Source organism: Anabrus simplex, chromosome 2 (genome assembly GCF_040414725.1).
Source record: "Anabrus simplex isolate iqAnaSimp1 chromosome 2, ASM4041472v1, whole genome shotgun sequence".
Taxonomy (NCBI): Eukaryota; Metazoa; Arthropoda; class Insecta; order Orthoptera; family Tettigoniidae; genus Anabrus; species Anabrus simplex.
This window is the reverse complement of record NC_090266.1, coordinates 578603058-578626164: the sequence shown is the minus strand read 5'-3', so window position 1 is coordinate 578626164 and position 23107 is coordinate 578603058. Positions and strand designations below refer to the sequence as shown.

Here is a 23107-nt window from a genome sequence, read left to right as displayed (position 1 = left end):
TGATTAAAGTTTTTTCAGAATGCGGTTTCACTGAATTTAATAATTAAATAAATTTAAATGATTTAACGAAATGTTAAAGAACGACAATTTCTATCTCCGCGGACTCTGGTTTCTTCAGAAATTCCTACGCAGCTGTGATGTAAATTCAATCATGTGATATTTATCTGGCGGGAAAAGAATTGTTATATAATTCATATCCAGTTGTATATCTTGTCTCATGATCTCACACCTTAAATCTAATCTAATCCTAGACATTATTAACACTTGGGTATCCTTATAATCTACCTACAAACCAAAGCAACTCGAGATATAATTACGATGTCATATCTCGTCATACCATTTATAAATTTTCCGCACCCCTCACAGACAAACCATAATCATAACCATCGCTCTATATTTTGGACAACCCTGAATTAGGTTACTCTTGTTCCTTATACTCGAAGTTCGTGGTTTCAAATGTTCATTACGTCCCCAATTAAACAAATTCACAGTATTCCACCACTCAGGTTATTACCGGATGAAAATTTCAACTAGATTCCATAATTATTTGTCTCCGTCGCCACGAATGAAATCTCAATCCTACACGTGTTCCGTTATCTTAAGGTGAAACCCTCTCAGCTGAGGCCTCTCGTCCCTAAGTTCCCTTGACAGTAACATGAAACACCTGGTTTATTCTGCTTGACTGGCTTCTCAAAATGCTCCCTTTCAAACTCTGCCGACATAATTAAACAAATACGATATTCTAACCAAAAAAATGCACAGATTATGCTTCAAGATGCCCACAATAAATATACGCGTCGCAAATTAATACCGCCACGGATTTCTATATATTTCTTTCCATTCCAAACATTATAAAATATTCCTCGGGCTTCCATGTCCCGGCTTCAATGACAGGACTCTAACCTGTTTCGCACATCTCATTTCGACTCACACGACAACCAACCTCTGTTCCTTACTCACAACTATCACCAACAAAAGAACTGGAATAAAATCCTTACTAGAATTCATGACGACTAATACGCACAATGCATTAATAATGAACAGCTTCGCATAAAATTATATCGTATTTAATAACTTGATTTATACGAAAAATGACTGAAACTTTCTATCAGTTCTTTTTATTGTCAGTCAGACACAGTTTAAAATGGGCCTAGAAAAACGTTTCACTCCGTGACCAAATTCATCACACTAGACTCTCTCCCGACAGCGCGCTTCCACTCGATCGAAAATGTGTAACCATGGATTTCGAAATTATTTACATCAAAATTACAGTCAGAAAATTTTTTCGTCGAATGAACATCTTAATTTGACGTCACAAAATATAGGCAGTACACCCACACGGGAATGGCGATCTACATTGGACATGATATCACTTCGAAACCCTGTTCAATAACTTTTTACAACATTATACGGCACTCGCAAGACTTCAAAATTTTATCCAAGTGGAAAATAAAGGAAATGACTCTTTTAGTCGTATTCTCACATTTACAAAACTTAATAGGGGTGACCACTGCGTCGTATATCCCCATTCAAATACACTTTTAGAGATCATGAAACAAGATATAATATGTTGCAAGATGGAAAGTCACCTACCTCATGTAGTCACACCATTGTTCGTCATAGGGCTCACCTGCGACCCAGGCATTTTATTTAGCCATTTTTACATTCATGGTTTTACAGATCATTATTATATTTCTTCAGGTTTCCTGGAATAAACCATAAAAAAAGAAATGCCCTTCACTTTCTTGTTGAGCGCACACGATGGACTGTAATTTCTTACCGCACAAGAATTACTTTCTTCACAAATTTATTCGGTACCTTAACCGTCCTATCTGATACAATTATTTCACTCAAGAAAACTACCTCCTCATGGAGTCAAGACCCCAACCACAATGGCTAGATCTGTAGTTGCACTCAGTCTACTTTTATTGTTTGATTTCAGAGAGCAGCTCAACACTTCATCGTCCGCTTCGTACATAAAATGCAGGAGAAGGAGACTTCGCCATGGCGTCCCTTCATATTTATAGCAGTTACCCCCTCTCTTCGGGCATCTCCCTTTGTCGCCAAGAAAATTTCTATAAATTTTCTGACTTAACTAAACTGTAATTACGAGAGTTTTGAAAGTGACTACATACTTGCTACATTTCTGGCGGTAGTGATCATGGACATTTAAAATTTATATAGGTTCGTTTTGTGGGATAAATGACCTCCTTTGATAGGCACTATATTTTTTTTACCTGGCTTGGGTCACGCCATGTACACGCGCTTTGAAATAGTTCACCAAAACGACTTGAGATTCTTCCACCGTTAACACGTGCGGCTGACGTCACGTATCCCAGAGCGTGGGACCGAAGGTAATCACCCCCTCGTCACGTGTCACATCCATGCCATCAAGAATCGAACTTCTTATTAAATTGTCACTTCATGAATAATGTTCTTAGTGCACAAAGGTCATGGGTTCATATTTCCCCCAAGACACGAATTCCTTTCGCACAGTGGCAAGGAATTTCCTTTAAAACAATCCAGATGTTGAAATTTCTAATTTTGACGTCTGATGAAACATTACCTTTGACACAAATTCCTTTCTTCTCTCTTATGCAGTTGTTCATCTCCTGGTGTACGGATGTTGGTTGATGCCCTCAGCTTCCTGGTAGTTCTCCACTGAGTTTTCGACTGAGCTATTTATTCCTTCCTCGCCGTCAAAGACTTCCTCGGTGTCAGAGTCTTCCTCCTCAGAACCTTCCTCAAAGTCTCCCTGTTCTATCCAAATTTTCTCTGTAAGATTCCAATACTCCTCAAATGCTCTCAATATCACAGAGTCTGGGACTCGCCTGCATTCCCTACATCGTTTCAGTGGGTCATCCTGCTTTTCTTCGAGCGGTTCTACATCTTGATCCTTCACTGATTCAATGAGGTTAACTTCCCGGACTACCATATCTTCAGGTTTGCGATAAACTTTCAAATTAGCTGCATTGAAAATAGCCTCAGAGCGTCCATCTAACGACTGCATTTTATAGGAATTATTTCGGAAACTCTGGATAACTTTAAAAGGACCCATATACAACGGTGCAAACTTCGCGTAGTACTTATCCTCAGGTTTTGAAAGAGCGCGTTTACGAACAAGCACGTATTCGCCTTCTTTCAAGGGCCGATGAAACCTCTTATTTTTGACCTGTCTCAAACGTCGGTCAGCTTGCTTACGAAGGTGCCTAGCTGTCTCTTCAATGCACATCGCTTGAGTCGGCCGTGGGTCGCTCGGACAATTCACCACTGCGTGTCATGGTCTCAGAGGATAAATATTGGAATGACCACATTTTGGACGCATCCTATAGATTCGTGGATTGTGTTATTCGCGCAATCTTCTATGATAGGTAACACATCCATCCATCCATTTCCAATGCTCTTGAGCACAGAAGATCCGACAGAACTTCGCGATGACCTGCATAATTCGTTCTGACGGGTTTCCCTCAGGATGGCGAACTGAACTAAGAATATGGCGAATTTCAAGGCTTTGTAACTCCTGTTTAAATTGAGCTGAGGTAAATTGTGTGCCGTGGTCCGTTAATAAAAACATGGGCTTCCCCATAGTTAGAATTATGGTCCTATTTATAGCTCATAATACCAATTTAGTGTTTGCCTTCTGTAATAGACATAACGATGTGAACTTAGAGAATACGTCCACGGTTACCAAGACATATCTATTCCCTCTACGTGACTTGGGAAGGACTCCGTAAATATCCATCGCGAACAGTTCAGGAGGTTTAGCTGGTAAGGTGCCTGTCGAATGAGGTACGGGATCGCCTTAACCCTCTGGCATGTGTCACATGTAATTACAATGCTTCTTGCGTCTTCTCGTAGATGAACCCAGGTGAACGTTTCCTGAAGGGTAGCGGTGACCTTGTCAATCCCACCATGACCGGTTATCCTATGGGCATGCCATACAAGACCCTTCCTAAGTGGTGGTGGTAGAACAATTCGAGATTTAGTGTGATCCTTGTCTATGAATTTCAACAAGGTGTTGTCGACAAACAAATAGCTCTCAGCTAGCTTCTCAACTTCTCCACGTCCTGGGTCGTCATGTGGAAGTTTTCCCTTCAAAAACGAAATTAACCTGCTATAGAACTGGTCCTGTCGTTGACATTCTAGTAATCGTGCCAGCTCATTGAGAAAGGCTTTATCTTCGTCAGTTAACTCCACGAAGTTCACCTCATGTTCGTCATCATTTGGGTTGCGACTTAGGGCGTCCACCAGGACATTATACATTCCTGAACAGTGCTCGATGGTCAGATCAAACTGCTGAATAAACAGCGCCCACCTGGCTACTCTCTCGCTAGCAACTACCGTTTTCATCCCAAAGGTCAAGGCCTTGTGATCCGTCCTAATGGTTATAGGGAATCCAAAAATCATCTTTCTCCAGTGCTGTACTGATTGAACAATTGCAAGCATTTCTAATTCAGTGACACTGTATTTTAGCTCGTGCTTCCTAAGTTTACGGCTAAAGAATGCCAGGTAGTTCTTCTTCTTGGGTTCTTCTCCTTCCTCTGGTATAAAACTGCACCAATCCCTACGGTGGAAGCATCAGTTTGCAAGATAAAGGTCTTATTGAAATTCGGGTACCCTAGCTTCACACTTCTAGCTAACATCTCCTTAGTATCCCGAAAAGAAATCTCATGTTCCCTAGACCATTTCCATCGATTGTTCTTTACTAGCAAATCTTGCAGTGGAGCCACAACTTCCGTATAATTTGGACAATGATCCCTGAAAAACTGACTCATACCCAAGAACTGTCGGACGTTCTTTACCTTGATAGGCCTTGGAAAGTTGTCAATTGCCTGCAGTTTCACTGGGTTAGGGCGTACTCCTTCACTATCGATGATGTGTCCTAGGAAGAGAACTTCCTCATGCCCAAAATTTGATTTTTTCAAGTTGATCTTAAAACCAGAAACCCTGAGATTTTCGAGTAGCAACTCGAGATGATGAAGATTTTCCTCGAAATCCTTTGACGAAAGCAATATGTCATTGACATAGCGCGTTGTTATGGCCTTAACTTGTTCGGTGAGGTTGCGATCTAGGGCGCGTATGAGAGCTGCACCGGCGTTTTTAATTCCAAACGGGAGACGGTTAAAAATGAACGTTTGCTGGTCATACAGGAATCCAGTAAACAATTTTGACTTCGGATCGAGCATTATATGATGATACGACTAGGTCAGATCAATATTAGTGAAGCGGCGCTTGCCCCTAACCTCCCTAATAACTTCTTTGCTGGGAGGTGCTCTATCATTTTCAGGGATTAGCCTCTCATTTTCGACCCTCGCACCCAAGCATACCCTCAGGGACCCGTCGGGCTTCTGAACGGTAACTAAGGAATTAACGAATGGTGTATTTGCCTTGGAAATCAACCCACTTTCTTCCATCTCTTTAATAATTTTTCCAGCCTCCTGGCGATGTTTCTCCGGAATGGGATACGGCCTACGTTTGAACGGCTCCCAACTATTTACAGCCAACACATATTTGAAATTAGGAATGCATCCTGGCTTTGAATCGAATGCATCCTGATATTTGAGAAGTAGTTCCCTCAACTTCATCTTCCCTTCCGCCGTCCCTGGGCATTCTGATACTTTCTGATTTATCAAATCTTCTACAGCCTTTCCCAATTCAATCTCGAGGACATTCCACTCTTCCTGGTTGACCCCTTCTGTTCCCTGTTCTATCTCCTCTTCTGCCTCCTTAGAAACGGTATTGAAATGGACTTCTTCCTCACACATTCTTCTCCCAGTCTGACCTAATGATTCTTCGTTTAGAGCTACTAATTCCGTTCCGTCATCCTTCCTAAATTTCACCTCTCTCCTTCCTAAATCGATGACGGCATTACTTTCACAAATGAAGTCTGCTCCAAGAATAACATTATAGTGTAGCTTCGAAATTATGACAAAAGGATGCGAAAATGTCATGTCTCCTATCTGCAAATCCAAAAATGTCTGCGTTTTGCAAATGGCAGTTTTGTCGGGAATGACTCCTCTGATTTTGATATTTGCTACTGGAATTTCTGGCAATTTCTTCCGAGTAGACAATTCGTTAAAGAAATTTTGTGAAATTAGGCTGATGCTGGCGCCTGTATCAAAATAAACAGCTCACCTCAAAGTTGCATATCCTAACATTAGTAATTGGTAGCTCTCTCATCTTCCTAACCTCCTGTCTGAGCTAAGTCATCTGGTTGTATAATCCAGGAGTCAATCTGGGCTACTATCCAGCCGTCGCGAGAAACATATTCAGGCTGTGTGTGGGAATCCTGTCTCGGAACCAATACTGGAAATTCGGCGGGTTTTTTCCCGCTCATTTGACGAGTTCAAACTTTCGTCGAAATGAGGCACGTTAGGGTATAATTCCCTATCCTGATGGTAGGTCCTTCGGATAGCTCCAGTATGGGACATGTCTTGAGCTCTACAGGGTCAGTGTTGACTTCCCTTCGCTGGATGCTGTCCTTCCATTTGTCCTGTCCGGTACCTGGCCTCAGCTCTCTCAAATACTGGTCCCTTTCTCTCCTTCTCTCTTCAGGCCCGTGCCAACGGTCAGAACGTCTGGAATTTTCATAACCACCCCATCTTCTGTTGCCTTCATTCCCGCGTGGGTTCCTTCGTCTTAGATCTGAGTTCCCTGGTATCGACCCTGGTTCCTTCTCCACTGTTCTCGGCGTCTGTCCCACTCTTCATGATGGTATCTGGACTGTTCCCAGTTCTTCCTACCTTGGTTCGGCCTGGTGTCGAACCGTCGCCCCTCATCCTCGTATCTCGGTGCTCGTGAAACTTCCCTATCTTGCGCGCTCTCCTGGCTGTGATTTACGACATTCACCTGGTGATCTGAATGCCTGACAATTCGTGGGGCTGATTGATGCGAATGGGTTTTATCCAGCTGTCGCAATATCAATTCCGCCTGCATCGGGGTTTCGACCTTCGCAGCAATTAATATCCTTTGGACATCCGGTGGGAACTGTTTCTGGATAGCCTGAACCAGTTCTTGCTGACTTGGGGCTGATTCCAGTTCCTTGAACTTAACTAATTGTTCGGTAAAGTATAATGAGTATTTCGGCGGTCCCGCAATGTTATACCGGCGACTATATAATTCTAGCCTTAGGTTCTGCTGAATCTCAGAATTCCAAAATTTGCCCAAAAATGCGGTCTGAAATTCCTCGAACGTGTCAAAGCTATATCGGAAACCTTTGAACCACAGCGAAGCAACTCCGTCTAGGTACCGTTCCACAGTCCTTAGTTGTCTCCCTTCAGGTATCCTATTATCTCGGATATACTCTCTAAGTTCTCTAAGAAAACCCTTTGGCGTCTGGGTACCACTGCCATCGAATTTCTTAGGCTGATCGTCCTTAAGTCGAATCATGTTTATGACGTTCGTGACGTTTTGCCCCTGAGAATGGGTAGAATTGTCAAAGTGTCCGTTCCCTGTAGGATGTGTGGGACTACTAGTGTTGCTAGGACAACTGAACGACATATCTGAGGTGCGGCGAGATTTACTAACCACATCCTCTATCTTGGCCTGGACTCCTACGATATTGCTCACTAACCCATCCAGTTCTAATTTCTGGGCACTAAATTCCCCCTTAAGGGCCTCATGAACAGATGTCAACTCATCGCTCAGTGTTATGACCTTATCCTGGGTGTCTTTAAGTTGTTTCGATAAGTCTACCCTTGTATCGCCTACATCCTTTCCTAGTTCCACAATCTCTGCTTGTACCTCCTCAATATTCCTAGCCGTTTCTTCTAGAGTTGTACCTAATTTTCTTATATCCTCTTTATTCATCTGGATTAATTTCAAGTCAGTGGCTTCAATACGCTGGTCTACAGTTACCTTGACGTCTTCGGCTACCTGGTCTACTTTGGCATTTACGACGGCTATCTCTTTACACAATATTTCCTTATGTTCATTCATCGCTGTGAAGACCTTCGACTTATCGTCTTCACGCATGATGTTAAACTTCTCTACCTCTGTCTTCAGATCGGCCTTCAGCTCAGCTTGATCTGACATCAACTGCTTATGTAGTTCCCTACTTTCGTTGATGTGCCTATCGAGGTCTCCTCTAATTATGTCCTGATTTTCACTAAGAACACGATGTATCTCGCGAATTTCTATGAACTGCTGATTAATTTCATGTTTAAAGTCACCAATGTCCTTCCTAATATCAACGCTAGCTTCCTTACAACTACCCTGAGTGTCCTGCACTTTAATGTCAACATTTTGAACAACTTCCTTCATACCTTTTAATTCTACATCCGCACTATCGAACGTTTCACTGATAGATTTCATACTCTCACTTAAGTGCTTCCTATCGGCTTCCCTGCACTCTCTTTGTTCCTTCTTATCGGCTTCCCTGCTCTCACTCAGTTCTTTCTTATCGGTTTCCCTACTCTCTCTCAATTCCTTCTCATTGGCTTCCATAATCTCCTTTAAGTCCTTTATCATTTGGGAAAACTGCCCTTGGGCCACTTCTCCCTCCTGCATGGATATACTGTATTTAAGAGAAACGATAGGTCATCGGTGAGCCCGAGACTTCCACGGCGTATAATAGGACTACAACGATAAACATCACAACATGCTCCCATCTAACACATCACACTGTTAATGCAACATTCTCTGAAAAATTATTTAATAAAAATGTGAAATTCAATGTTCACTCGGTCAAAGTGATCGGTCAAAACACTCAAACCAGTATTCGAAATTTTGGGAAATTACTCCAACACATACTTAAATTATACCTTTCATTCAGTAGATAAATTATTCTCATATTGGTATCTCCTAGCCTTACTCATCGGGCGTTTATCTATTTCTTCAAGTTCACTCTCAACTCTGGGGCACGATTTCATCATTCATAATGTGGCAGAGCCTCAACATTATTTCTCATTTCCAATAGTACACGATTTTTCCAAAATATCCTCATTGTTATCGTGACTTATGCCCCAACGTTGGTGCGACAACTTACTGAAACCTTTAGGTCCATATTTAGGGATACCTACCTTCCTTACCTATCAGCAAAGTTTATGAGATCTGTCTCTTGGGTCGTATCGGGTTCTTCGTCACTTGCTGAGGTAAAGGTAGGGTTCAGTATTTCTAATCTATATATTTGAATGAAAGGTGTGTTTAAAAGATTTCTATTTATTCAGGAAATTTTGAAGCATTCTGATATGTCAACGGTATCATAGAAGTCAATTGTGTCCACTGCACACCACAATCATTTTTACACTAAGGTCAGAACACTGCTGTGAGTCTTTGACGTAACTGATTGATGGGCACTCTTACTAGAAACCATTGTCTCAATTATTAATTATTTAAGAAAGGAAAGTCTGGAAATCCTTAAATTCGGCTTCCATGTGAGACCACATGTACCATCATTGTGATTCGTTATGGTCCAGCCTTCGTAACACGAACTCTGGACTCTGGGTATAATTAAGGCCGTCCGATCGATGTGTGCCACACAGTGGTTCTACGGCATGGACCCTTAATTGAATCGATGTGACCTGCGTCTATGTCATGGACCGACATCTAAACTTCTAAGTTACTTTAAAGTCATTGTGGATGATGACCGCAAGGAAAATGATGCTACAGTGGCATATGGCCCTAATCTGAGCCACTGAGGTTGATGACCCCCTGACCATCCAAGTTTCTAGGCTGAAGGCTAAACACAATTAAATTACATCGGTTGATGGCCAAGGTTTCCACTTTACTATCCCCAGCACATTCACTGCTCAATCAATCAAAGTTCAATAATTACAACAATAGCAATGCTCACAAACTATGTGGCAGTAAAATCCATTTCCTTCGGATATGTCCCCTTAATCTTTACTTTACCATTTAAATATTCCCCAGAAAACAAACTAAGATTTCCAGAATGCATCTCCAAGTTATTCGCTTGATTAAATTTTTTTCAGAATGCGGTTTCACTGAATTTAATAATTAAATAAATTTAAATGATTTAACGAAATGTTAAAGAACGACAATTTCTATCTCCGCGGACTCTGGTTTCTTCAGAAATTCCTACGCAGCTGTGATGTAAATTCAATCATGTGATATTTATCTGGCTGGAAAAGAATTGTTACATAATTCATGTCCAGTTATATACCTTGTCTCCTGATCTCACACTTTAAATCTAATCTAATCCTAGCCATTATTAACACTTGGGTGTCCTTATAATCTACGTACAAACCAAAGCAACTCGCCATACAATTACGATGTCATATCTCGTCATACCATTTATAAATTTTGCGCACCCCTCACAGACAAACCATAATCATAACCATCGCTCTATATTTTGGACAACCCTGAATTAGGTTACTCTTGTTCTTTATACTCGAAGTTCGTGGTTTCAAATGTTCATTACGTCCCCAGTTAAACAAATTCACAGTATTCCACCACTCAGGTTATTACCGGATGAAAATTTCAACTAGATTCCATAATTATTTGTCTCCGTCGCCACGAATGAAATTTCAATCCTACACGTGTCCCGTTATCTTAAGGTGAAACCCTCTCAGCTGAGGCCTCTCGTCCCCAAGTTCGCCTGGCAGTAACATGAAACACCTGGTTTATTCTACTTGACTGGCTTCTCAAAATGCTCCCTTTTAAACTCTGCCGACATAATTAAACATATACGATATTCTAACCAACAAAATGTACAGATTATGCTTCAAGATGCCCACAATAAATATACGCGTCGCAAATAAATACCGCCAAGGATTTCTATATATTTCTTTCCATTCCCAACATTGTAAAATATTCCTCGGGCTTCCATGTCCCGGCTTCAATGACAGGACTCTAAGCTGATTCGCACATCTCATTTCGACTCACACGACAACCAACCTCTGTTCCTTACTCACAACTATCACCAACAAAAGAACTGGAATAAAATCCTTACCAGAATTCATGACGACTAATACGCACAATGCATTAATAATGAACAGCTTCGCATAAAATTATATCGTATTTAATAACTTGATTTATACGAAAAACGACTGAAACTTTGTACCAGATCTTTTTATTGTCAGTCATACACAGTTTAAAATGGGCCTAGAAAAACGTTTCACTCCGTGACCAAATTCATCACATTAGACTCTCTCCCGACAGCGCGCTTCCACTCGATTGAAAATGAGTAACCATGGATTTCGAAATTATTTACGTCAAAATTACAGACAGAAAAATTTTTCGTCGAATGAACATCTTAATTTGACGTCACAAAATATAGGCAGTACACCCACACGGGAATGGAGATCTACATTGGACATGATATCACTTCGAAACCCTATTCAATAACTTTTTACAACATTGTACGGCACCCGCAAGACTTCAAAATTTTATCCAAGTGGAAAATAAAATAAATGACTCTTTTAGTCGTATTCTCACATTTACAAAACTTAATAGGGGTGACTACTGCGTCGTATATCCCCATTCAAATACACTTTTAGAGATCATGAAACAAGATATAATATGTAGCAAGATGGAACGTCACCTACCTCATGTAGTCACACCATTGTTCGTCATAGGGCTCACCTGCGACCCAGGCATTTTATTTAGCCATTTTTACATTCATGGCTTTACAGATCATTATTATATTTCTTCAGATTTCCTGGAATACAGCATAAAAAAAAGAAATGCTCTTCACTTTCTTGTTGAGCGCACACGATGGACTGTAATTTCTTTCCGCACACGAATTACTTTCTTTACAAATTTATTCGGTACCTTAACCGTCCTATCTGATACAATTATTTCACTCAAGAAAACTACCTCCTCATGGAGTCAAGAGCCTAACCACAATGGCTAGAATCTGCAGTTGAACTCAGTCTACTTTTGTTGTTTGATTTCAGAGAGCAGCTCAACACTTCATCGTCCACTTCGTACATAAAATGCAGGAGAAGGAGACTTCGCCATGGCGTCCCTTCATATTTATAGCAGTTACCCCCTCTCTTCGGGCATCTCCCTTTGTCGCCAAGAAAATTTCTATAAATTTTCTGACTTAACTAAACTGTAATTACAAGAGTTTTGAAAGTGACTACATACTTGCTACATTTCTGGCGGTAGTGTTCATGGACATTTAAAATTTATATAGGTTCGATTTGTGGGATAAATGACCCCCTTTGATAGGCACTATATTTTATTTACTTGGCTTGGGTCACGCCATGTACACGCGCTTGGAAATAGTTCACCAAAATGACTTGAGATTCTTTCGCCGTTAACACGTGCGGCTGACGTCACGTATCCCAGAGCGGGGACCGAAGGTAATCACCCCCTCATCACGTGTCAAATCCATGCCATCAAGAATCGAACTTCTTATTAAATTGTCACTTTATGCATAATGTTTTTATTGCACAAAGTTCATGGGTTCAATATTAATGGGGCTTATGGAGGAAAGAAAGTAGAACTGGCTGAGTCAGCAAAGAGGATGCATCTGGATATACTAGGAGTAAGTGATATTCTGGTAAGGAGAGATAACGAGGAAGAGATAGGAGATTATAAAGTGTACTTGACAGGTGTTAGAAAGGGAAGGGCAGTGTATGGGGTAGGTTTGCTTATCAGGAATCAGTGCCCACGACCTTGGCAAAAAATATATATACCCCTTCTACCCTTCCTGACAGCACACGCAAAAACTCCACTACTTGCCGGGCGCTATACTAATCGGTTAGCCGCGACGAACTGCTTTTTGTACGCATTTCCGTCAATAATTTTGTTAATAATTAAAGAAAATATAGGAAAGAATTAGGAGATGAGACAACAAGGCTTGTACAAACAACTTTTGTTAAATAATTCCTAGTTCCAGCTGGCTGAAATGGAATAAAAGTATGTTTTCTCCACAAGGGGGGGGGGTGGATGACTGCACATCCCATCTCCCCGACCTAATCGCCGCTACTGGTGTGGAGTAAATGAGGCATAAGAATTGGTTCTAAGAATTTCTGCCGGGCGCACGCAAATCAATTTTTGCGTAACTAATTTCTGCACCGTCCATCTAAGGATTAAACTTCTGCAGAGTTTCACACGGCAGAGTGAATCTGATCCAAACCTCAGTCCAAAATTAAAATTCCTAGATTGGGTGGCAATCAAACGCAATGCGTCGGGGTAAGAGGCAGGCGCGCCACCCCTAGATCGCAGGCCCGGCATCCTACCCCAAATAGTCCTGAAAAGGAGTAAGTAAGATGTTATGCTGAACTGGCCTTTCACCCAACAACAAGCGCAACAATGTATTTCCTAATATGAATGTAAATAGGCGAATAGTCTTAATGAGAGTCATGAAGTATACTGGATGTTTTACATACGTAATTATACTTCTAATTACACAAAAATTATCTGGGAACTCGGTAAAGATATTTCTGTCCTTCGTCTGACAAATTCAATCCCGTGAGGGTTGAGGGATGATATCATTATGGTGATGATGATGTTCATCTTCTTTTTCGACTTCTTATTATTATTGTTCCTCGAGGTAATGGGAGTGATTAATAATAATAATAATAAGAAGAAGAAGAGGACTGGAGTATGGTGTCTGGAGAGGCCCATCGGCAACCGGGGTATCTATGATGATGGGGCCTTACTTACGATGATATCTGATGTCGAATAAGACACACACACAAACACACAGACACGGTCCCGAGCCAGACAGATAAACCAGTGAAGGTTAAAGTCGTCGTCTTGGCTGAGAATCGAAACACGGGATATCTTGTTCCAAAAGTCAGATTCTAAACGGTTAGCCAGGGAGTCGGACGTTGTTTTCGTTGTTTTTGTTTATGTTGATGATGAAGATTATGAATCTTCATTAAACGTTCTTTTATAACGAGGTCATGAGTGGTAGTAGTAGAGGCAGAAGAACGAGTACAAGAAGATGGGTAATTGGTAGGTACCTTACACAAAAGCTTATTTTAGCATTCAATGAAGGCATTTTATCCCTGCCTTGCTAGAGTATTTCACAATCTCAAGTCCAATTTTGCGAAAGTCAATTGCTGAATACACCGTAGTTTATTCATGTTTCAAATTCCTGCATCATGATTCAATCACCATACCATCATCATCCTCATTGCTATGATTTCCTTGACACTGAGTAGGCCTTGGAAACATTCATCCTCTCAGTCCAATGCTTTCTTAGGATCATACGACTTACCTGAGATAACATTTATTCTGTTATTCTTTCCACTTGCTGCAACTCCCACTCTCGCACAGGCTTTCTCGCCATCCGATTTATCATTCATAGAATATTCCTAAGTCCTTCCAAAATGTTCCGATGTTGGATAAGTTTGCAGCATTTTTTGTTTAAAGATATCTTGGATTTCGATCGTTGTAACGTGAGCATGTAATCCTGAGCACATCATTCCGACAGCTTTTACATTTATTCCCTTCTGTACGCACTGTGATCTACCATTTGCTACCAGAACCAGCTTATTATCCATTCCATGTCAATTTTCACTGATTATGTGCATGTTACTCTGTTTCTGAAACTTCCAGAGGCCCATTTGATTGGAACTAGAGCTCACATTTTCCATTACAATCGCAGAATAACCTAGTTTAGATTAGGTAATGGTAGATATTGTCAGGATGTTCTTGAGTGACCGTACATTGCTTACAGAATTTCTGAATTCTGTGCCAATTAAGATACAGTCTATTTGGAACTCTTGTGCACCGCCCCCTCCCCAGTTATTTCCTAAAACCTACAGTATTTATAAAAGTAATCTGCATAAATATGCTAAAGATATAACAAAGTAAAAATGCAAAATTCGTTCAATTCTGCCATTATCATCTTTGCTGCCAAATGATTGGTAGAAAATGAATGTATCCACCAATTCAGTTTGACGTCCCCCAACAATACTGAGCGTCATTTGTAAGATCGATAAAAGCTCAGTGCAGACAGCGTCTTGTTAATATTTCTTTATTCGTAGTTCATTTTAACAGATATGGATAAATTAGTGTTTTCACTACAGGGCGAGTTGGCCGTGCGGTTAGGACCGCACAGCTGTGAGCTTGCATCCGGGAGTTAGTGGGTTCGAAACACACTGTCGGTAGCCCTGAAGATGGTTTTCCACGGATTCCCATATTCACACCAGGCAAATGCTGGGGCCGTGCCTTAATTAAGGCCACGGCCGCTTCCTTCCCACTCCTAGATCTTCGGTGCAACATAAAGTCCATTGCACTCCGAGCGGAGTGGCCGCGCGTGCTTAACACGCTACGGCTATGGAGCCGAGCACTGGCTGTTTGTGATTTCCCATTTTCACTTCAAGGCAAATGCTGGCTCATTCATAGGGCCCAGTCTACTGCTTCCTTCTTTTTATCGGATTTATTTCGCTATCATTAATTTCATCTTGATTAGCTCCTCAACTGAGGTTGCCGTCAGGAAGGGCAGCTGGCCGTAAAACGTGCCATATGAAATCATCTCGCCTCATCCCCGACCCTGTATCAAGAAACGGGACTAAGGTGTAGATATGCCTGCTCACATACATTCAATAAAACCTCGTTTCTCCGGATTAGGTGGGACCGGAACTGATCCGGATTATGGAAAATCCGGATAATCCGGAAAAACTAAAAATAATACAGCACGTGTTATATAATATATTAACATAAGTTGTACAGTAATACCGTTTTTCAATTGTACAAAATATACCAGAACACTTTTCTTATATTTCCGACTTTGTTTCATGCGCAAAAATTATGTGTGAGATTTTTCTGTCTTACATTTGTAGAGCGTTTTCCCGCAGCACGGTCACGCATATGTTTTACTAACATCAGTTCTGCCGGCGTGGTTTCCGTCTGGGATTCTTAATAGGCCATCAGTTTGTCCAGTTGAATTGTTGCATCTCCTTGAATCATTGTATCTTCTGATGGGGCGCCGGTTTCATTTTCGAATTCACTACCACCCTCTTCATTACCTGCCGAGGAACAAGCGGCAATAATTTTTTCATCTATCATTATGCCGTAGCCTGAATTACAGTCATTTTCCAACCAGTCATTTACGTCGTTCACATCTACGTCTGAGTATCTGGGAATGCGTGCAAATGACTCAAGGAACTCAGAGGAGTTCACGGTTTCCATTTTCAATTCCAGGAGAATGACAGGACGGTACCTTTGGTAGACCGCGGCCGATTTACTTCCAATTCCTGACCTTAACTAGCCTTGGCGGAAAATACATTAAAAAAGACTCGACCCCGTAAAAGAAATACTGAACAAGTAAAAATAGTTTTTATTATTTTCGATCCGGATAAACCAGAGATCCGGATTAATGAGGGCCAGATAAACGAAGTTCTTGTATACATACATAGGCCTACTTGCTTTCACTTACTTTGAATTAACCTCAATCTTACGACTTGTTACGTACATAGACCAACATTATTTAACTTAACCGATCACTATTTTCCATTCAGCTGGTAAACACAATGCAAATCTGAAGATGATATTATTTACGCTACATACTTTCTAGTGACACATCATAACACAAGCTCTATAGCGTGGAAAAGAAATCAATGTGGGTTCTTGGTTTGCTTAAAGCAACCGAATCAGTCGTTGATTGAAATGTTGTGCTCCTTATTACAACATAACACAACTATTGTATCTTTAGAAATGATCATTAGGTACATTAATTACGAGTATATTGAACTTACGGTATATGTCGAGAGGGACTTTCCTAATGACAGGATCTGTGAGATTCGAAGACTGAGCTCGGCACTCCAAATAGCTGTTCCACATAGAGCGAGGCACAGTAGGTATGGATAGTACGTTGACTGTGGACGACTCCGTTATTTCTTCCATAATACCATCCAACACCCGATGGTCAAACCACCAAGATACTTCTGGCCTTGGCCGTCCTGAAATTGACAAAAAGTAAAGAGTTATTACAAACGGAAAAAGTCATAAAATGAATTCCTCATTAACCATTAGCGTGATAATTTCAAGTGTACCTGTAGTTCCCCTTGATTAAGTCTGAATGCGTGGAGTGACAATGACGTTAACAAGTCAGTAGAGCGCTTTAGTGAGAAAATCCAGTCTCATGCTGTCAGTTCGTGTGATTTGTGAAGATACATTTCTTCAGTTCAAGAGACAAGTAACTACTGTAAATTGCTATCTTGTGAGGTAATGAATCATGGATTGTAAAATACTACATATCTTAAGTCTCGGATTTAAAGGAAAATCTCGTTATTTATAACGTAAAAAAGCAGAACTGAAATTGCCCTTTTCGCACGCTTATAAAAATAAGTTGGTGTAAGTACTAAAGCTACGTGACTGAAATAGAGATTTCTAGCACTTCTTGGACTCCAGATAAGAAAGAGAAAGCCAGGCATTTTATAGTTTTCCGAACAAAATACATTGATAAATTGGCAAATAAATTATTAAGATTAATAAAAAATAACCCTTTTTGTACGTTCATTTATACTCACTCATTAGATGAAATTCATTGCAATTTTCCCCTAGACTTGTGTGATTCAGCTATAGAGAACAACTTCAAAGTTTCAGGTACACTTTTTAACAAAAGTGCAATAATGCAATTCGTCCATGCACTACACCAGTATACATAAGGCCTTATGGTTCATTATGGTTAGCTCTTGATTTAATTTTAATCTAGCCTTGCAACAGTGCTGAGTTTGACATGGTTCATAAAAGGAACTAGTTCAGCTTCAAAATCCTTACCGAATATACAATATCAAATTCAGAAGTAATACATTTTTCCTCATAATTTAACCTGGTATATGTAGACGCTGAGGTGCCGAATTTTTGTCCCGCAGGAATTCCTTTACGTGCCGATGAATCTACTTACACGAGGCTGGCGTATTTGAGCACCTTCATTTACCACCGGGCTGGGCAAGGATCGAATCTGTCGTCTAGGGCGGAAAGGGCTAACGCTTCTACACCCTGAGCCACTCGGCCCGACACACATGAGAGAGAGAGAGACTAAGCTCTCTGATGTTGAATTGGCTGTCTCTAGAGATATTTGATGGATCGCTAACAAACCACCTGACGATACACAGAGTGCTGTCTGACAGCCAATGCTAGAAACTGACTAGATTATTGAAATTTTGACATATCTTCAGTGGATGGCTTCTTTTAAGCATAGGAGTTTTAAACGTCGCTCTTGCGACGCAGTTCATAGCTGCCGCAATACCAAGGTCTCAAAAACGAGACATTGTGCAGGCATTGATCGAATCAGTTACAACATTACTAGATTTGATTCAGTTCAGTCGTAATGTACATGAACTTCAAGGTAATGTTTCATTATTTCTTTGTTACATGCCAAAAATAGGGAAAAATACGTTGTGCAATTGTTCCTGGATCTACAAACTCAGCAGTCCTTGCACATTTGTTGTCGTCCGCCAGTTACTGCTTAGCATCGCGCTTGCTCAGTTGTGTGTTAGTTTGTTGTTCTGTTCCTAATCCTAGCATTTATTGCTGATATCTTTGCCTTATAAAGTGTAAATTGAACGTGTACTGTGGCTGACAAATGGTGCAATCTTCTATATATTTAAAACACTAGCCTGATTTTGGAGACCGTGAGTTTCAAAGAACGGCTGAACCGATTAATATTGAAAGCATTTTGACAAAATCTCATAGCCTGTAGATTTTCAGATTGCCTTTAAATGCTTAAGCATTTCTTGCCGTATGTTGTTAAATTATTAAAGAATATGTTGCAGTCTGATTGGCTAAAGTACTCGCCAGTACTTCAAGGCTGCCAGAACAGTGAGAGCGCAGAGTATGAGGCAAGATATTGTACCATTACGTTACAGTCGAGGTGATCCTACTCACAGAAATGTAGCGGACAAATGGCGCGCGCCGGCTTCATTAAACACGAACACATATGAGGTATCACCTAGATGCAAGTTAATCACAGTTTAGAAGGCGGAAACTTATGAAAGACCATCTAAAAAGAGTTTCATGTTGGAAAAACTATTGTCTTGAAAAATAACTTAATTCAATTAATTCATACTACTTTGAGAAAGAAGATCGCTTTAAAAAAGAAGTAATCCACTTTGAACCAAGGAAAGGTTGATTAACAAACAGGAAGAGAACTGTGTATTAAAAATATAAATATTGGTGAAGAATTCAATTATTCATGGCTAAAGAATAAGTCAAGACGTGGAGAAACGTATATATTTCAATTTAAAATATTGGAGGAAAAGGAATATACGTAACGGTGCAAGATTGAAGAGAAAGGGCGAATTCTAGCACTATAAGTGGCTGAATATAGTCAAGAATAACGGAAATAATATCTAGAAGCACTAGCCAACGTGAAGAAAAAGATCTATTTACTGAGAATAAGCCGCATTTGAATTCATATAAGAGCGCAATTTTGAGATATAGGAGAAAATACTAGCATTTATTCATATCTGCTAATGCTTAAAATGAAACAATTGGCTATTTATTCTGCCCGTATTTTATTGTTTTCTCCTTGCATGGATACCGCCAATATAATGAGAACCGCTTAAGCTGATGGAAGAAGACTGCCCAGGCTACTATGACGGAGACCAATACTGCGATGCCCAGTAACCAGCTGTGACGTGTCCGGAGATGGAATATAACTACTCAGAGATGGCATAGCGTACAAGCAGGAGCCAGCAGCTGACCCACTCGAGACGAGATAAGAGAAGTTTCCGATATATACAGGATGTTAGGGGTATACGTGCAGACATTAAGCTAGTCGGCAAAGAAAAATACGTCTCACAATATATGCTATGTACTTTTTACCTTGTCCTATTAGTTTGCCCATAACTGAGCCAAATATTTCACGACCTAATGTGTTTTGAATGGCCGTAGTAGGATACGCCGGTGATGTCATTCTGTCCACGCGTAGTGGAAGTACAGTAGCAGAGTATAGGGCGTGTTGAACCTGTTTCTTATCGCAGGCCAACACATTGTTGTGCACTTCCCCTAAAGGCTTGGCAAGTAGGAGAGGTTGACTCACGTGCCTGGCCACTTGCTGTACTCGAAAACCGGTCTAGGGTAGTCTGTGTGAAAAGTACACAGAATTCTTACAGTGACGTCGAAGATCCGTACCACCACATGCATGCGAATCAAGTGTTGTGTAGTTGTGTGTGATTTATAAGACGTCATTGCCATTACTCAGTGATCCAAGCTGACAAAATTAAAGGAAATAGTTAATAAGTAATGAAAAATGGGCGCAAAATTTCTGTGCTGTTATTGCGACACTCTACGATGAACTTCTGACAATAGACAACGCGAGTTGTCTATGCTTATTCATAAACTTTTCAGGTCAATGAAAGGACGGTGGGCACTGAAAGAAAAGACTATAAGTATTCAGTGAAATTGTTATTAATGAGACAAATTTCAAAAACCGTAGTTTCATCCATCGTGAACAATGCTCGAAGGAAAAAGAGCTACTGTGGAATTGCCGCCGGGCATTTGTAATAGAAGGCTTATTCTGCCTTTTCCTAATATGTTTACCCTCCAGGGTTGGTTTTCGCTGGGACTCAGCAAGGGATCCCACCTCTACCGCCTCAAGGGCAGTTTCCTGGAGCGTGAGACATTGGGTCGGGGATACAACTGGGGAGAATGACCAGTACCTCGCCCAAGCGGCCCCACCTGCTAGGATGAACAGGGGCCTTGCGGGGGATGGGAAGTGATAGAAAAGGAAGAGGGAAGGAAACGGCCGTGGCCTTAAGCTAGGTACTATCGCGGCATTTGCCAGGAGAAGTGGAAAACTACGGGAAACCACTTTCAGGATGGCTGAGGTGCGAATCAAACCACCTCTACTCATTTGACCTCCCGAGGCATAATGGGCCCCGTTCCAACTTTCGTACCACTTTTCAAATTTCGTGTCAGAGCTCGAAATCGAACCCGGGCCTTGGGGGGTGGCAGCTAATCACACTAACCACTATACCAGACAGGCGGACAGAAGGCTTATTACTGGACAGTAAGTGCCGATAGGTAAAGTGATGACTGTAATGGACCCGCTTAATTAGAACTTCCGTAATCATAATAATATTACTACTACTACTACTAATAATAATAACAATAAAAATAATGATAATGATAATAATAATAATAATAATAATAATAATAATAATAACGTTAAGTGCTTTACGTCCATTTAACTACTTCTACGGTTTTCTGAGACGCTGGGGTGCCCGAATTTAGTCCCGCACGAGTTCTTTTTATGTACCAGAAAATCTGCCGACACGAGGCTGACCTACAGTATTTGAGCACCTTCAAATACCACCGGAGTGGGCCAGGTTCGAACCTGTAAAGTTGGAGTCAAAAGGCCTGCACCTCAACCGTCTGAGCAACTCAGCCCGGAAGGAGGCACGAAATGTAGGTACGTTTAATTTATTTAGTTGTATAACATGTCCAATATTCCTTTGAAACTAAACGTTCGATGTGTTTCGATAATTCAATTCCGATGCTGCTCATTTGGGCATCCCATGACTGCTTTCGTTAGCGTAAGGACCTGCCATCTTTCTTCTACCTTTACGCAATGCACAACAGGGATCTACTGTATTTCACGTCCCGGCGCGCCTATCCCAACCAATAATTATATCACACGCTCGTACAGGTCCCGCACCGATTCAGGTTTTCAGGTCATTTCCATACTCACTAGACCACGGGGCTGATGACCACACACATCCCAATCCCTTAAAGGACATAACAGCAAATGAACCAGTATTAACGCTGAGAATTCGGTACATCTCCAGGGTCCGAAACCGATGACCAGGGTTGTCTGAAGCCCCTAAGACGGAAACTGAATACTGACAACTACGAAACCAGTCTGGCGAGAAAGTAACGTAACAAGGCATACGCTACTGTAGTAGCCACCTTCAGGTGTTATCGTAGCTCAGTTGCTCTTAATCATAAAACCAGTTTGATAATTATGTTACGTAACATCTCGTGCATTGCATATGTAGCGTTCAGCTGTTGCACGTAAACATAAACAGAAACCAGTTTGGCACGCATGGCGCGTGACTCGCCTGTTCTCAAAGGGAAGCTGTTCATTCACAAGAACAAGGCATACTACCTATTCTAAAACCATCGTATCGCTTTGCTCTCGAAAATAACTTCCGAGAATTATTAAAAGTTTGATATATAGTGGTTCGTCACATCGTTCTCTATTGCTAGAAGAAATATCTGCAGGTATACACCTAACATCCTGTATATGTACAGTATTGTTTACGTAGCGTAAACTTGTCAATGATAGAGAGATTAGTGATAACATGAAACAGTAATGACAAAAAATAAAATATATACAATTATTAATATAATGAAAAACTTACGTATTTATCTAGTTTGCCGATGTTACGTCTGTTGTCACCAAATACTATTTCAGGACTGTGGTCATGGAAAGTTTGTGGTGAGCCACGCTGCGCGTGGAGAGGGGAGGGCAAGAAAGGGAGTGTGTGTTTTACAGATATGTTTATAGTGTTTTAATTTACATTGTATTTGCTGTGTGTTTGACAGACTGAAAAGCCTTTGTTACATATACATATAACGAATGATGATATGCACTGGTAGAGTTTGGGTGTTAAATAATACTTTGCTGCATATGCTCTTACTCTTCAACGGAACCTGCGATAATATTATCATATTTTAAGGACGAGGTTAATATTTTACCCTGAGGGGCTGGCGGGATCATATACTCCATCATTTACGAGGGTGTAATATGAATGGGGGTTGGCACGCAGCCTATGCGCATTCAGGTGTCTTCCTGGTCAGCTGTGCCTCGTGGACAGGAAAGGCCGCTATTTTGCTGCCCAGCGGTTGAAGGGTGCACATTTCATTCAAAATTCCTGTAATATAAAATGAGAGTTCCTTGTCTGGATTAAAATTAAATTGTAAAACAGCTAATGATATTCGATTAGCACGACTCAATATGGGACAAAGCCCCAATGGCAAATTGTCTCCTAAAATGCATCGTAGGTAACGACATTCCATTCCTTCTGGTGGAAAAATTATTGTTCTTGGGGGAGATTTCATAACGACATTGACCTAGCGAGTTGGCTGTGTGGTTAGGGGCGTGGAGCTGTGAGCTTGCATCCGGGAGACAGTGGGTTCGAACCCCACTGTGGCAGCCTTGAAGATGGGTTTTTAGTGGTTTCCCATTTTCACACCATGTACCTTAATAAAGGCCACTTCCTTCCCGTTCCTA

General features: G+C 41.0%; 1 protein-coding gene across 1 annotated transcript in view; it reads right to left on the bottom strand.

Annotated features, from left to right (window-relative positions):
- The window catches only part of side (sidestep), a 1669326-nt gene that overhangs the window by 809308 nt on the left and 836911 nt on the right, over positions 1–23107 (bottom strand). The window contains exon 5 of the mRNA XM_067140964.2: positions 16623–16826. Within this exon, the coding sequence (XP_066997065.2) occupies positions 16623–16826 (204 nt within the window). The remainder of the gene's footprint in view (positions 1–16622; positions 16827–23107) is intronic.